The 16,104-nt window shown below is 35.9% G+C and overlaps 1 protein-coding gene and 1 pseudogene across 1 annotated transcript in view; one reads left to right on the top strand and one right to left on the bottom strand.

Annotated features, from left to right (window-relative positions):
• EAF2 (ELL associated factor 2) overlaps positions 1-16,104 on the bottom strand; it is a 40,943-nt gene that overhangs the window by 14,003 nt on the left and 10,836 nt on the right. Inside the window, exons 3-4 of the mRNA XM_028110665.2 lie at positions 11,218-11,354; positions 8,511-8,656 (exon numbers count right to left, since the gene is read on the bottom strand). Of these exons, the coding sequence (XP_027966466.1) occupies positions 8,511-8,656; positions 11,218-11,354 (283 nt within the window). The remainder of the gene's footprint in view (positions 1-8,510; positions 8,657-11,217; positions 11,355-16,104) is intronic.
• On the top strand, positions 388-1,365 carry LOC114214734 (ribonuclease inhibitor pseudogene; annotated as a pseudogene).

Genomic DNA, 16,104 nt, shown 5'->3' with positions numbered 1-16,104 from the left:
ATACCATTATACTTAAATATGTGTATAATTCAAATAAAATAAAAGAATGTGAAAAATTAAAACTAAAAATTAAAATCTATTGGGCAGAAACCATTCTCCAATTCCTCTTACTCTCCCAATACATATAAGGCAACACAGTACATACAGATGAATTTCTTTTTTTTCTCCCAGTTTTTCTGACCTATAATTGACAAAACTGTATATATTTATTCTACATTTTTTAAATTTTATTATGTTATGTTAATCACCATACATTACATCATTAGTTTTTGATGTAGTGTTCTATGATTCATTGTTTTCACATAACACCCAGTGCTCCATTCAGTACGTGCCCTTTTTAATACCCATCACCAGGCTAACCCATCCCCCTACCCCCCTCCCCTATAGATGTATATATTTAAAGTGTACGACAGGCTCCCAGCCCCAGTGTAAGAAGCAGCTTGGCCTGAGAAAACACTTCCCCTTGAACCAAGAATCTGGACATTCAGTGTGAGCAGTTGGGTGATGCTGGGTGGAGAGAGCTCCCACCTCTGATCCAGCAGTTCGAGGTGGTCAGGCTGGACCTCTGTGAGGTCAGCTAGAGTACTACAACCTGATAGCTGCCAGTTGTGAGCCCCTAGCTGTGGTGTTCAAAGGCCAAGCAGCATTCCAAGGAGCTCATGGTGAGCAACGATGACATCTGCGAGGCTGGCGTCTGAGTGCTCAGGGCCTGGTGGACTCTGCCTGCCAGTTGAAGATGCTCAAGCTGGAAAACTGTGGCCTCGCGTCAGCCAATGGTAAGGACCTGTGTGGTATTGTGACCTCCAAGGCCTCACTGCAGGCATTGGACCTGGATGACAAGCTGGGTTACATGGGCATTGCCAAGCTGTGCCCCAGAATGCTACACCTCAGCTTCTGACTCAGGGATCTGTGGCTCTGGGACTGTGACATCACCACCAGGGGCTGCAGAGATCTGTGCCACATCCTTAGGGTCAAGGAGAGCCTGAAGAGTGGAGCCTAGTGGGCAATGTGCTGGGGGACAAGGGTGCTTGGCTGCATGTGAGAGCCTGCAGGAAACTGGCTGCCAGCTGCAGTACCCACGCATAAAGTCCTGCAGCTTACGGCTATCTGCTGCCACCACTTCGGCACGACCTTGACCCAAAACAGTATCTTGTGGATATTGCAGATGAGCAACAAAAAGCTGGGGGATTCTGGAGTCCAGGAACTCTGCCAGGGTCTGGACCAGCCCGGCACCACACTGTGAGTGCCCTGGATGGGGGAATGCGACATGATGGACAGTGCTGTGGCAGCCTGGCCTTGCTCCTGCTGGCCAACCACAGCCTGCACAAGCAGCACTTCAGGCAAGAACTACATGCTCTGGAATAGCACGACATCTACTGGATGAAGGAGCAGGATCGCTTGCAGGTCTGCAGAGGGCACAAGCTGAGCTTGAGGTTCATCTCCTGAATAGCCTCTAGCCCCAGCTTCTGAAACCTACTCTCCTAACAGGCCCTACTGGGACCCCGCAGGGCTCTCACTCTGGTGTCCTAGCTTTGACTGAAGAGAAACACTCAAATCAACTGACTTCTGTGAGAAAACTTTAGACAGTTTATAATTATTAAAGCACTTTTTTGGGGGAAGAGGAAAAAAAACCAAAATATACAACTTAATGCTTTGATATACATTGTGAAATGATTATCATAATAATAATCATAATCAAGTTAATTAACATATTTTATCCCGTGTGTGTGTGTGATGGGAACACATAAGATCTGCTCTCTTAGAAAATTTAGATACCATACTACTGGCACAAAAATAGACTCGTAGATCAATAGAACAGAATAGAAAACCCAGAAATGAACCCACAACTTTGACAAGACAGGAAAGAATATCCAGTGGGAAAAAGACAGTCTCTTCAACAAATAGTGTTGGGGAAACTGGACAGCAACCTGCAAAGAATGAAATTGGACCACTTTCTTACACCATACACAAAAATAAATATTAAATGGATTAAAGACCTAAATGTGAGACATGAAACCATTAAAATCTGAGAGAACACAGGCAGTAACTTCTTTGACATAGGCCTTAGCAACTTCTTACTAGATATATCTCCTGAGGCAAGGGAAACAAAAGCAAAAATTAGGACTTTATTAAAATAAGCTTCTGCACAGTGAAGAAAGCAACAAAACTAAACGGCAACCTTCAGAATGGGAGAAGATACTTGCAAATGACATATCTGATAAAGGGTTAGTATCCAAAATATATAAAGAACTTATCAAACTTGACACCCCCTAAAAATAAATAATTCAATTAAATAATGGGCAGAAGACATGAAGAGACATTTTTCCAAAGAAGACATACAGATGGCTAACAGACACATGTTACGGGAATAGCCCAAATGTCCATGGACTGATGAATGGATAAAGAAGATGTGATAAATATATATATTTATGGAATATGGACTATTACTCAGCCATAAAAAAGAATGAAATCTTGTCATTTGCAACAACGGGGATAGAACTAGAGAGTATTAGGCTAAGTGAAATGAGTCAGTCAGAGAAAGACAAATACCATATGATTTCACTCATGTGGAATTTAAGAAACAAAACAAATGAACATGGGGGAAAAAAAAGAGAGGCAAACCAAGAAACATACTCTTAATTGTACAGAACAAACTGAGGGTTGCTGGATGGGAGGTGGGAGGTGGGATGGGGTAAATAGATGATGGGGATTAAGGAATGCACATGTTGTGATGACTACCAGGTGTTGTATGTGAGTGCTGAATCACTAAATTGTACATCTGAAACTAATATTATACTGTAAACTAACTGAAATTTAAATAAAAACTTTTTTAAAAATTTAGATACCATAGTATATATTAGATCCCCAGAACTTATTCATCTTATAACTCAAAGTTATAAACCACCCTCCTACATGGTTTCTAGGGGTTTAACTTTTTTAGATTGCTTCCACATATAAGTGAGATCATACAATATTTATCTTTCTCTGTGTAGCTTATTTCACTTATTTTTCTTTCCGATAGTTTTTAGTATATAGAAATGCAACTGGTTTTTGTATATTGATTTTGTATCCTGCAACTTTACTGAATTCATTTATTAGTTCTAACAGTTTTTTGGTGGAGTTTTTTTAGGGTTTTTTAGGCATAAACTCATGTCATCTGTAGAAACAAATTTATTTCCTCTTTCCAATTTAGATGCATTTCTTTCTTTTTCTTGCCTAATTGCTCTGGCTAGACTTTTAGTACTATGCAGAATAGAAGTAAAGAGAATGTCTTGTCTTTTCCCCGATCTTAGAAGAAAACTTTCAGCTTTTCACTGTTGAGTATGATAGCTGTGGGCTTATCATATATGGCATTTATTATGTAGATCTATATTTCTCCTATATCTAATTCATTGAGAATTTTTAATGTGAAAGTGTTGAATTCTGTCAAATGCTTTTTCTGCATCTGAGATGATCATATGATTTTCATCCTTCATTCTGCTAACATGATATATCACATCTATTGGTTTGTATATGTTGAAATATCCTTGCATTCCCAGAATAAATCCCATTTGATGATGGTATATAATCCATTTAATGTACTGTTGAATTTGGTTTGCTATATTTTGTTGAGGACTTTTGCATCTATGTTCATCTGGGATATTGGTAATTTTTTGTGTCCTTCTCTGGCTTTTATATCAGAGTAATACTGGCTTTGTAAAATTAATTTGAAAGTGTTCCCTCCTCTTCAATTTGTTGGACTAGTTTGAGAAGAACTGGCATTAATTCTTCTTTAAACATTTGGTAGAATTCACCAGTGAAGCCATCTATATGGTCCTGGGTTTTTCTTTGCTAGAAGATTTTTGATTACTGATTCAATCTCCTTACTTATTATTGGCCTGTTCAGATTTTCTCTTTCCTCATGATTCAGATGATTCAGTCTTGGTAGGTTGTCTCTTTCTAGGAATTTATGCATTTCTTCTAGGTTATACAATTTGTTGGCATATAATTTTTCAGTCTCTTATGAGTGTATTTCTGTAGTATCAGTTATAATGATTCATTTCTTTTTTCTTCATTAGTCTAGTTAAAAGTTGGTCTACTTAATCTTTTTAAAAAATGAACTCAGTTTCATTCATCTTTTCTATTGTTTGTCTGGTCTATTTCTCTTATTTCTATTCTGAATAATCTTTATTATTTCCTTCCTTCTGCTGACTTTGGGCTTAGCATGTTCTTCTTTTTCTAGTTCCTTGAAGTTATGAAGTTAGGTTATTTGAGATCTTTCTTTTTTCTTAATGTAGGCATTTATTCCTATAAACTTCTTCTTGATCAGCTTTTGCTGCATCCCATTATTTTGGTATATTGCCCTTCCTTTTTATTTATTTCAAGATTTTTAAAATTTCCTTTCTGATTTCTTCTTTGACCCATTGGTTGTTCAGGTGCATGAAATCCACAAATTTGTGAATTTCCCCATTTTCCTCCCATTGTTGATAGTAGTTTCACACCACTGTGGTTGGAAAAGATACTTAATATGATTTCAATCTCCTTAAACTTGTTAAGACTTGCTTTGTGACCTAACGTATGATGTATCATGGAGAATGTTCAGCATATGCTTGAGAGGAACATGTATTCTGCTGCTGTTGGATAGCATGTTTTATACAAATCTTTTAGGTCTATTTGGCCTAAAGTCTAGTTCAAATCCAATATTTTCTTATTGATTTTCTGTCTTGATGATTTATCTGTTGTTGAAAGTGGGGTATTGAAGTCCCCTACTATTTTTGCATTGCTATGTCTATTTCTCCCCAGATCTTTAAATATGTAATATATCAGGGTGCTCCAATATTGGATGCATATACATTTACAACTATTAAATCCTCCTGGTGAAATGATCCCTTTATCATTATCTAATGACGTTCTTTGTCTCTTTGGGACAGTTTTTGACTTAGTCTGTTTTGTCTGATATAATAAGTATAGCTACTTCTGCTCTCTTTTGGTTTCCATTTGAATGGAGTATCTTTTTCTATCCCTCCACTTTCAGCCTACATGTGTCCTTAGAGCCAAAGCGAGTCTCTTGTAGGTAGCACCTAGTTGATGTTTTTTTATCCATTCAGCCACACTATGTCTTTTGATTGGAGAATTTAATTCCTTTCCATTTAAAGTAATCATTGATAGGTAAATACTATTGCTACCTTGTTAATTGTTTCTGGTTGTTTTGTAGATTGTACCTTTTTCTGTCTTCCTTTGTGATGTAATCAATTTTCATACTGGTATGCTTTGATTTCTTTCCTCTTTCTTTTGAGGGTCTATTAGAGGTTTTTGCTTTGTGGTTACAATGAGGCTATTTAAAATTTCTTAGAGTTATAACAGTCTATTTTAAGTGAACAATAACTTCTACCAAATAGAAAAATTTCATCCTTTTATTCCCCTTCCTACAGGGTTTTTGATGTCACAATTTACATCTTTTAAAATTGTGTATCCATTAACAAATTATTATTGCTGTTGTTATTTTTAATACTCTTGTCTTTTACATTTTATACTAGAGTTAAGTAATTTACACACTATTCTTACATTATTATTCTAAATTTGACTATGTACTTAAGTTTCCCAGTGAGTTTTATACTTTCATTTGTTTTTATGTTATTAATTAGCATCCATTCATTTTAGCTTGAAGAACTCCCTTTAACATTACTTTTAAGGCACATCTGGTGTCAATGAACTCCCTCAGCTTTGGTTAATCTGGGAAAGTCTTTGTATCTCCTTCATTTCTGAAGGACAGTTTTGCCAGTTAAAGTATTCTTGGTTGGCAGTTTTTTGTTGTTGATTTTAGCATTTTTACAATATTATCCCGCTCTCTTGGCCTGCAAGGTTTCTGCTGAGAAATCCACTGATAGCCACATGGGGGTTCCCTTATATGTGAGGAGTTTCTTTTGCTATTTTCAAAATTCTTTCTTTGTCCTTAATTTTTGGCAGTTTTATTATAATTAGTCTTGGTGAAGACTTAACAAAAATTTTTTAATGAAGTATAGTTGACACAAGATGTTAGTTTCAGGTATACAACATAGTTATTCAACAACTCTATAAACTATGCTATGTTTACCACAAGTATAGCCGCCATTTGTCACCATGCAATGCTATTATAATACCATTGTCTATATTCCCTATGCTGTGCCTTTTATTCTTGTGACTTTCTTTGGGTTGATATTGCTTGGAGTCTTTTGAGTTTCATATGTCTGGATGTTCATACTCAGATGTTCCAGTTTGGGAAGTTTTCAGCCATTATTTCTTTAAATAAGTTTTCTCTCTCGGATCCTTCTCGGATTCCTATAGTTCATACACTGTTTTGCTTGATGATATCCCCTAATTCACATTGGCTCTCTTCACTACTTTTCATTCCTCTTTTTTTCCACTGACTAGTTAATTTCAAATGACCTATGAGCACTGGGTGTTACACGCAAACAATGAATCATGGAACACTACATCAAAAACTAATGAAGTACTATATGGTAACTAACATAACATAATAAAAATTTTTTTTTAAATTTCCTTTAGTGAAAAAAAAAGGACCTATCTTTGAGTTCACAGATTCTTTCTTTTGCTTGATAAAGTCAGCTGTTGGTGGTCTCTACTACATTTCTAAATTTCATTCATGGTATTCTTTGGTATTCATGGTATTCAGCTCCAGAATTTGTTTGGTTCTTTTTTTATTATTTCTCTCTATTGAAATTCTAGTTTTGTGTATTGTTTTCCTGATTTTATTGAGTTGTCTCCTCTTGTGGCTCTCTGAGCTTCCTTAAAACAATTATTTTGAATTATTTGTCTAGCAATCAATAGATTTCTGTTTCTTTGGGGTCCATTATTGAAAAATTATTGTATTCTTTTGATGGTGTCATGTTTTCTTGACTTTTCATGTTTCCTGTAGCCTTGCATTGATGTCTGTGCATTTTATGAAACAGTTACTTCTTGCAGTAGGTAAAAAGAGCAATAATGGTAATGTCCTCTTTGGTTTGGTATTTCCAAAAAGTTTTTAAGATACAAAAAATGTATGGCTATGTGAGGTCTCCAGCTACCATCTAGATCAATTTCATAATTTTACAAATGAGGGAACCTAGGTCCAAAATGGACAAAAATTACCAGCTTTTCAGGGGCAGAGCCAAGTCTACTGACTTTCAGGTCAATGTTTTTCTAGAATATGAATACAAATATCAAGTAGTTGAACAAAAAATTTTTAATCTTTTTATTTTAGCAGGTAGTCACCCTGGCTTAGCATGCAGATACAAACATCTCAAGGTAAATTCTTATATAAATTGGATCTTATGTTTGGATCATGGTAACTTATCCTCTACAATACAATGCTTCAATACAATGCTTTTATTAAGGTCTCTGCTAAAAAACAAGGAGGGATTTCTTCTTGTACTATAAAATTATTGTTGAAGATACTATACATATACAGTTTAATACTCCCTAGAACAGGTTCCACATGATTAATTCCTTTTAGATTTAATAGCAGGGAAGAGTCTGATCCTTTGGAACCTGTCCCTTGGATAATACAAAATATGCTACTTAGGTCTTCATTTTTGTCTTAGTGGCTAGGAAGCTCAGATCTAAATTTAATGTTTTAATAATTAGTAAATATTTAAATAATTTTAAATAATTAGCAAATCCTCTTCCTCTTCAATATCTTGATTTTCTATTACAGTATTTTGTTATATACATGTATAATCATAATTCAAATTCATTTTGGAAGTGGCTATAATAAAATAAAATAAAACAAAAATAAAATAAAATAAAATTCAAGATCCCTTGAAACAAAAGTTTTAAGATTACATATTCTTTGCTCACTAATATGATGGGGAAGTAATACTATAGTGGGCCTAGAAGGGAGCAAGGAGAATTGGAGAGCTACATGCAAATTATGAAGGAAGAGTGCAGAAGCAAATATACTTTGTGATGAGGTGACCAGAGTTTTACTACTACCAACCTGAAGCCAAAAAAAAAAAAAAAAAAAAAATGGAGATTTAAGTTTCCTTACTTTCAAAAGGACTATACCTCCCTAGAAACACCTTCCTGCTAGGAAGTGAGCAGCAATTCAGAAGAACTTACTACATCTTATTACATCTCCTCACTTCACTGTTGGTTTGGTGACATCTTAGATATCTACAATCTGGCTATACACAAAGAACTTCGACAGATGCTGTGAGGAATTCAACTTAAATCATAACAGCTGTCAAAAATCAAACAATCATCACAGCTTTCAAAAAGAAGAAAACTCCACCACAAACATCCAAATAGCCACTTTTTTCCCCTGAATAATAAATAAAAGATATAAATTCTGTTCTATAGATACAGTCTTACTGACAAAATACCCTAAATCATAAACCACACTCTTCCCCCCGGAAAAACCCACAATTACAAAAAAATATTATGCTCTGAATGACAGTTCAAAGCTAGTCCCCCTTGTTAATTAAAATGAAGAATTTCACCTAACATTTCTTAATAATTTCTTACAAGGGGCATTATGCATACTTAGATTTTACCTCTTTCAATATCATCCATTGGAGATGCTGGGGACATTTTGTCTTCAGATGGAGAATGTTTCACAAGATTGGGAGTCCTAGATGAAGTCCGCAGGTGTTGCTGCTGTTGCTCTAAACGATACTGAATTTTACTACTTCCTTCAACTCTGCAATTAAGAATATCAAAGGTTGAAACAGGGATGATAGAAATTTAACAACTGCAACTTACAAAGTTAGTAAAATGGACACCTTATTCTTTTCCCTAGGGATCCTTAAAATGATATTCAAAAATTAAAACATTAACTTAGTTCATTATTTAACAAATGTTTATTTAACAAGTACTTATTGAGCCCTACTTATACGCATGACATACACACAGATCCAATGGGGGATACAAAGTGGATAAAAACAAGACTACTGCTCAAAACTGAAGAGATGAGACATACACAAATCACTAAAATAAATGGAAATTATACATAAGTGTATAACAAATACAACATATCCCCTAAATTCATTTCTGTTAAAATCAAATCACTTTCACAGTTTTCATTTCTAACTTTAAGACATGTTACTAAAGGAGATTCATATACTTTCTTTCGAATACTTTTAAGAGTATATAATACAGTTATGCTTGACTTCTGTATCTTCCATTTCCAGTCACCAAATCCCGTCAGTTCTACCTTCACAGAGTGTTTAGAACCTCACTGTTCTCTTCATTACCACTTCCAAAAATCATAGTTTATGCATTTTTCTGTTTCCCACATCGTTTCATTTTACTCAACTTGTTTGATGGATTAACTTGTTTGGTGGTTTCAAAAAAATGTAAGCATGTCAATCTACTTATACATGGGCACAGAAACAAATCTCTGCTCTATTCAAACAGGTCTTACTCACTGGCTCCAAATAAGTCAGATAAATTCCTGCCTTCAAACTTTGCCTACAACTTCATGTTCTCTCTGATCAATTATTTTCCAAACTTTCCTACTAATAAAAATTACTGGGGCAGGGAGGGGATGATAAAAATAGAGCTTCCCAGGGTCCTTCTCTGATCTGAAGCTGGATTTGGGAACTCATATTTAACAAGCACCCATGGTAATTCTTATCATAAAGTATGTTTGGGAGAAAAAGCCCCAAATCGTTTTTCTTTTTTTAAAAAAGTTTTTATTTAAATTCTAGTTACTTAATATACAGTGTAATATTAGCTTCAGGTATAGAATTTAGTGATTTACCACTTATATACAATACCTAGTACCCATCACAAGTGCCCTCCTTAATCCCCACCACCCACTTAACCCACCCCTCCAACCGCCTCCTGTCTGGTAACCATCAGTTTGTTCTTTATAGTTAAGAGTATGCTTCTTGGTTTGCATCTCTCTTTTTTTCCCCCTATGATTGTTTTGTTTCTTAAATTCCACATGAGTGAAATCATATGTTATTTGTCTCTCTCTGACTGACTTATTTCACTTAGCATAACACTCTCTAGCTCCATCCATGTCGTTGCAAACGGCAAGACTTCATTCTTTTTTATGGCTGAATAATGTTCCATTATAGATATACATATACCATGTCTTCTTTATCCATTCATCAGTTGGTGAATGTTTGGGCTGTTTCCGTATTTTGCTATTTGTTTATAACGCTTCTATAAACATCAGGGTGCATGTATCCCTTTGAATTTTTTTTTAAAGATTTTATTCATTTATTTGAGAGAGAGAATGAGAGATAGAGAGCACGAGAGGGAAGAGGGTCAGAGGGAGCAGCAGACTCCCTGCTGAGCAGGGAGCCGGATGTAGGACTCGATCCGGGGACTCCAGGATCATGACCTGAGCCGAAGGCAGTCGCCTAACAAACTGAGCCACCCAGGCGCCCTCCCTTTGAATTTGTAACCTCTCAAGGCATCAATAAGGACTCCCAAAATGCTTCAATCAATAATAACTTCTCCCTTCCTTTAAGTCCTAGAACAATTTTTTAAAAAGATTTTATTTATTTCTTCGACATAGAGAGAGATAGCGAGAGCAGGAACACAAGCAGGGGGAGTGGGAGAGGGAGAAGCAGGCTTCCCACTGAGCAGGGAGCCGGATGCGGGGCTCGATCCCAGGACCTTGGGATCATGACCTGAGCCGAAGGCAGATGCTTAACGACTGAGCCGCCCAGGCGTCCCAGTCCTAGAACAATTTTTGTCTATGCTATTTTTATGGCTTTTAGTGTAGGTCCCTTACATTACATGATAATGCCCCACCTATTTGCAAACAAAAATTTGAGATGGCTATACTCTTACTGACTTTTTAAATGGAATGATCTGTTAATCCGATTAAAATGCAGACATTTTGAGGTTTAGTATTTGTATAAGAAACTTTCCTTTTTCTAGTGTCTTACATATTCTAGGTGCTCAATAAATTTTCACTAATGAAGATGAAATTGTTTTGGAGAGTGTATAATGGCTCTTTTCAGTCCAATTCTATGAAAGCATCTACAATAGAATAAAAGGTATACCTACACATACAGAAAACATTCAGAAATAAAAAGCTTTTATGTATCATAGGACGAAGTGATAAAAGCTTTTGGCTAAGGATCTCTACCAAATTTAAACTTGGAAAAAGATTAAAACATTTTTGTACCAGACAGAAATAATTCTTGTATAATAATGTGACTTAATCCAATAATTTCTTTCACTGACATTTCCTTAGCAATTTATTTGTTGATAAAGCAATTTATTTCATTAACCACATACCTTGTTTTTTTTACAGTGATGTTGCTGCTGAGTTTTTCTAGTCGGCATTCTCCAGTGTCATGGTTAATAATTAAAATGCATTCCTTTAAGTAAGGTTTCTTTGAACCTCTGAAAACACTTACTGGTGGAGTTGAACCCTGTTTAAAAAGTTAATTATCATTACTTGAAATTTATCACAGAAATTCAGTTGGGAGGGCCTTTGAGATCTTCTGTTTCTCAATCTATGTTATACTTCAAGTCACCTAACTTCTTAAGTTTATTACTCAGACAACAGGGATTCGTAATAAAAAAGACAGAGATGAAGCAAAGCTGAGGTCTCAAACCTGCTATCATTGAGGAAGGGGAATAGAGGAAGTACTTGCCCTAAAATTTGTTTCATTGGTCTACAACAGGCAATTTGTATTCAATTTTAATACAGCCAACACATTTTACAGATAAGGGAACAGAAGCCCTGAATCATATTTCCTACGCATCTTCTTCTTCCTTCAGAAGTTTAGTTTTTTAAACTGGTATTTTCTTAAAGAGGTGCTTCCCTATTCAGATCACCTGTTACACTAAACCTCACTAATTAATTTTAGCATCATTAAAAGTGGGACAACCAGACAAATCCTTCATGATGTGATATAAAAGAAAGTAAGCAGCATCACCTATAAAGTATTCTTGCCTAAACACACACACACACACACACACACACACACACACAGAATCTAACTCTTATCAAACCTTCAGATATAACTATCAGTTTACAGCAAATATAAGGAATAGAGGAAGAAATGAGTAAGATACCCCTAAATAGCAATCCAAGGACTCAAATTACAGTTGATAAGAGATTTGTGCAATATTATTCTTAAAGATATTTGTATTCCTACTTAAAATAGGTCTTAAAATTATGATACATTATTGTACTTTGAGTTCCTAAAGAATAAAGGACAGGATCATAATTTCTTTTCTTGTTCCTAGCACCTAAAGTACCAAACCCTTCAAAGATACTAAATGGATATTGAATATGAGCAATATGAACATTTTGATTCTAAGTAACAAGTTAAATAAGGTTTTCATACACCTGCCTTCCACACTTTGAAAAAGTTTTAAAAAATAAAGTTTTTTTCCTTATTAAATTGAGCACCATTCCTATTTTAAACTTTAATTACTGCCTACTCCCTTATTCCATACCCCAAAAAAAGGGGTATTAAAGTATTAAAGTACCTGGAAACTCCTAAGCATATGACTAAATAACTATTGTGAGCAAATGAAATTTAAATTAGAGGCAGCCTGAAAGATAAGGAGGACTCAGCCACCATAGACCTGGGGGTAGAGGGCTCCAGGAAAAAGGAACAGCAAATACAAAGGATCTGAGGCTAGACAGATGAAGTGAGAGGGAAGGGGTGTGGGAAAGGGAGATGAGCTTGGGCAGATGGATGAGGGTTATATCCTGAAGGGTCTTGCTGGCCGTGGGAAGGATTTGAGATTTTTTCTGCAAGTCATGAGAAGCATTTGGAGGCCTCTAAATAGAAGAATGACCATTTATTTATTTATTTATTGAGAGCATGTGACAGCACGTGCGAGCAGGGGAGGGGCAGAGGGAGAGGAAGAGAGAATCCTAAGCAAGCTCCATGCCCACCATGGAACCCAGCATGGGACTGGATCTCAGGACCCTGAGATCATGACCTGAGCTGAAATCAAGAGTCTGATGCTCAACCAACTGAGCCACCCAGGTACCCCTGGAATTACCTTTTAAAAAACTGTCTTATAGGGGCGCCTGGGTGGCTCAGGCGTTGGACGTCTGCCTTCGGCTCAGGTCATGATCCCAGGGTCCTGGGATCGAGCCCCGCATCTGGCTCCCTGCTCTGAGGGAAGCCTGCTTCTCCCTCTCCCACTCCCCCTGCTTCTGTTCCTGTTCTCGCTGTCTCTCTCTCTGTTGAATAAATAAATAAAATCTTAAAAAAAAAAACTGTCTTATATAAACATATGTGAACATCTATAGAGCTCTAGACACTGTTCCAAGTGTTCTGTATGTACAACACTAAATTCATTCAATCCTCAAAACAAATAAACAAAAACTACTGAATACATCCAATCATCTCCATATTTACTGCTATTACCCAACTTCAGAACCCAATCATCATCTCACCTAGGTTCCTATTATCCTCTGACCTACTCTCCTTCCAGTTTTGTCCCCCATCTACTGACAGGGCAATCTGATCATGCCTGATTATGAATACCAGGAAAGAAAATTAATCAGTAATGGAAGGGAAAAGCACAATTGTACTCCCAGATAGGAGGGGGAAAAAAGAAAGGAAAGAAGAGATGCTTAATGAAACTAATAAAATACAAATGAGAGAAAAATTAAAATAACAAATATACTAAAGATGATAGATATAAAAATCAAGTACATCGGCTTTGAACTAAATGTGGATAGAATTCTCTTAATAAAAACAGAAAGTGTTGAACGGGTTTAAAAATAAAACAGAATAGGGGCACCTGGGTGGCTCAGTTGGTTGAGCACCCGACTCTTGGTTTTGGCTCAGGTCATGATCTCAGGTTCATGATCTCAGGATTGTGAGATTGAGCCCCACATCAGGCTCCATGCTCAGTGTGGAGTCTGCTCGGGATTCTCTCTTTTCCTCTCCTTCTGTCCCGACCCCTGCTCATGTGCTCTCTCTCTCTCTCTCTCTCTTTAAAAAATAAATTAATAAAAAAAAACCAACAATATTCTGTTAACAAAAGATATACTTAAACTGTCAGCTAAATAAAAGAAACAGACACTGAGATTCCATGAACATGCAAATCAAAAGAAAGCAAAGGTGGCAATATTAATGTTAGACAAGATAGTATTTAAGCTTAAAAAAAGGGATTAAAAGATATATATGATAAAAGATACAATTCATTAAAAAATATAACCGTAATAGGATGCTAAAATAGAACCAGTCCTAAAATAAGCTGAGGTCCCAAGTATGTGGTGGGCTATTCTCTTATTTGAGCTAAATACTCAGTGGACAAAATCAAACCAGGTTCATTCTGGAAGGGATGTTGCCCAAGAGGGTGGTTTAGTGGCATAGTAGTACATCTGACATATAGAATTTTCACAAGTCCAGTGTTTGGGGGCAAAAGTCATAAGCAACCATTAGAGATGCATTTCCTGCATAATAGTAAGTTAGTAGTAGTTGGAAGTTTCCAGTGGACTATTTCATTAAGTCCCACAAAAGTACTCCTCAAGATAGAGACAGCACTAAAGAATGCCAAACTTGGGCAGCACCAATGACAAATCATAATAGTTAATTAAGTCTTTTCCCTTCAAAATTTAACATTTTGAAATTTTATAATAGTCAACTATAGAGAATTATTTGTAAGGAAGAGAGATTTGTAAATGTCCAATATTAATCAACTTAACAACCTTCATTTTTATTAGGTTCTTTTACTTGGTACTACCAAAGAAAATCCAGAAGAATGAAAATTAGAAAATCTACCCAATGAAGGAACTGCCAGAAACTTAAAATATTCTTAAAAGTATAGTATAATAATGGGGGTGGGGAGGGATGGGTTAGCCTGGTGATGGGTATTAAGGAGGGCACGTATTGCATGGAGCACAAACAATGAATCATGGAACACTACACCAAAAACTAATGATGTACTGTATGGTGACTAACATAACGTAAAAAAAAGTATAGTATAATAAAAGTTCTATTTTATAGGATGACTTCCAGCTTCTAGTCATTTTTATCCAGATGATGAAAGCAAGTTCATAAAGAGAGAATCTAAATGCCTCAAACTAACAATCATTAGATTTCCACAAAATTAAGAACTCTGAAGAAATGTAAACCTCCTACTTGTTAAAGAAGTTCTTTACTTAAGGGAAGAAAACCCACAAACTGTATTTGAGAAGGTAATTTCTATTGTTAATCACAATTGTTCTAGGACTGAATGGCCAGCAGAAAAAAAATATTTGCTGTAGAAAGCTGGTAATTTTAACTGTTCTCTTTCATTCAGCTGTCTAAAAGGGTTATAGGATAAATTACACTATAAAAAGATAAATTCTTTTGCATTACACATTAGGCCCTTTTTTTAACTGATTCCTAAATACCTTTCCATCTCCCACTATGTCCCTAGTGGACTCCTTCTGATCCAGCCACAGTGGCTTACATTATAGTTCTTCAAATGTAACAGACTTTTTTGTTGCCTTGTCTTAGCCCATGTCTTTTTCTTTTCTCTGCCTAAAATGTCTTCTCTTTCTTTTACCTGGGTAACTTCAACTCTTCTTCAACACAGCATACCCTGGGATCTCTTCTCTCTCCACTGAGTTCTCTTCTGCACTTCTGTAATATTCTGTGTATACCTCTGTGACAGTCCTTATATTTCTATATTATAATCAGTTATTTCCTGTCTTCCTCATTAAATGGTAATATTTTTTGGGACACTGACCATGTCTAGTCTTCTGCTGTATTCCCAATAGCTACCTGGCATAGGAGTTACCACACAGAAGGTACATGTATATATGGCCCATCTGTCTGTTTCTCTTTCTCATACACACATATACACACACAAATATTGAGACATATTCTTTTTGGATATATCTCTGGTGGCCTGGTTGGGGGGATGTTACTTCTTCCCAAATTATTTCTTTGTTGTTTTAGAAATTTACAATTTGAAGGCTTGAAGACTTCCTTCTATACTTGTCATTCCCTAAAGAGATATTTCAATTGAGATCAAACCCAAACACATAGTGGATGGTAACTCTTGCTTAAAAAAGGATATGTGTGAATGAGAAAGTTTTATTAGTAAATGTAGGAATTCCCATATGCTTGTAATAGAAGAGCGTGCAAGGTATGAGGATGGAAGGATTGTTAATTTGAGAAAAGAAAATTGTACATGGCAAAGAAAAACCCAGCT

This window comes from Eumetopias jubatus, unplaced genomic scaffold (assembly GCF_037043125.1).
Source record: "Eumetopias jubatus isolate StellerSeaLion01/CBP00866 unplaced genomic scaffold, mEumJub1_p1.0 scaffold_1, whole genome shotgun sequence".
In the NCBI taxonomy this organism is placed as follows: Eukaryota; Metazoa; Chordata; class Mammalia; order Carnivora; family Otariidae; genus Eumetopias; species Eumetopias jubatus.
This window is presented reverse-complemented; position numbering and strand designations above follow the sequence as displayed.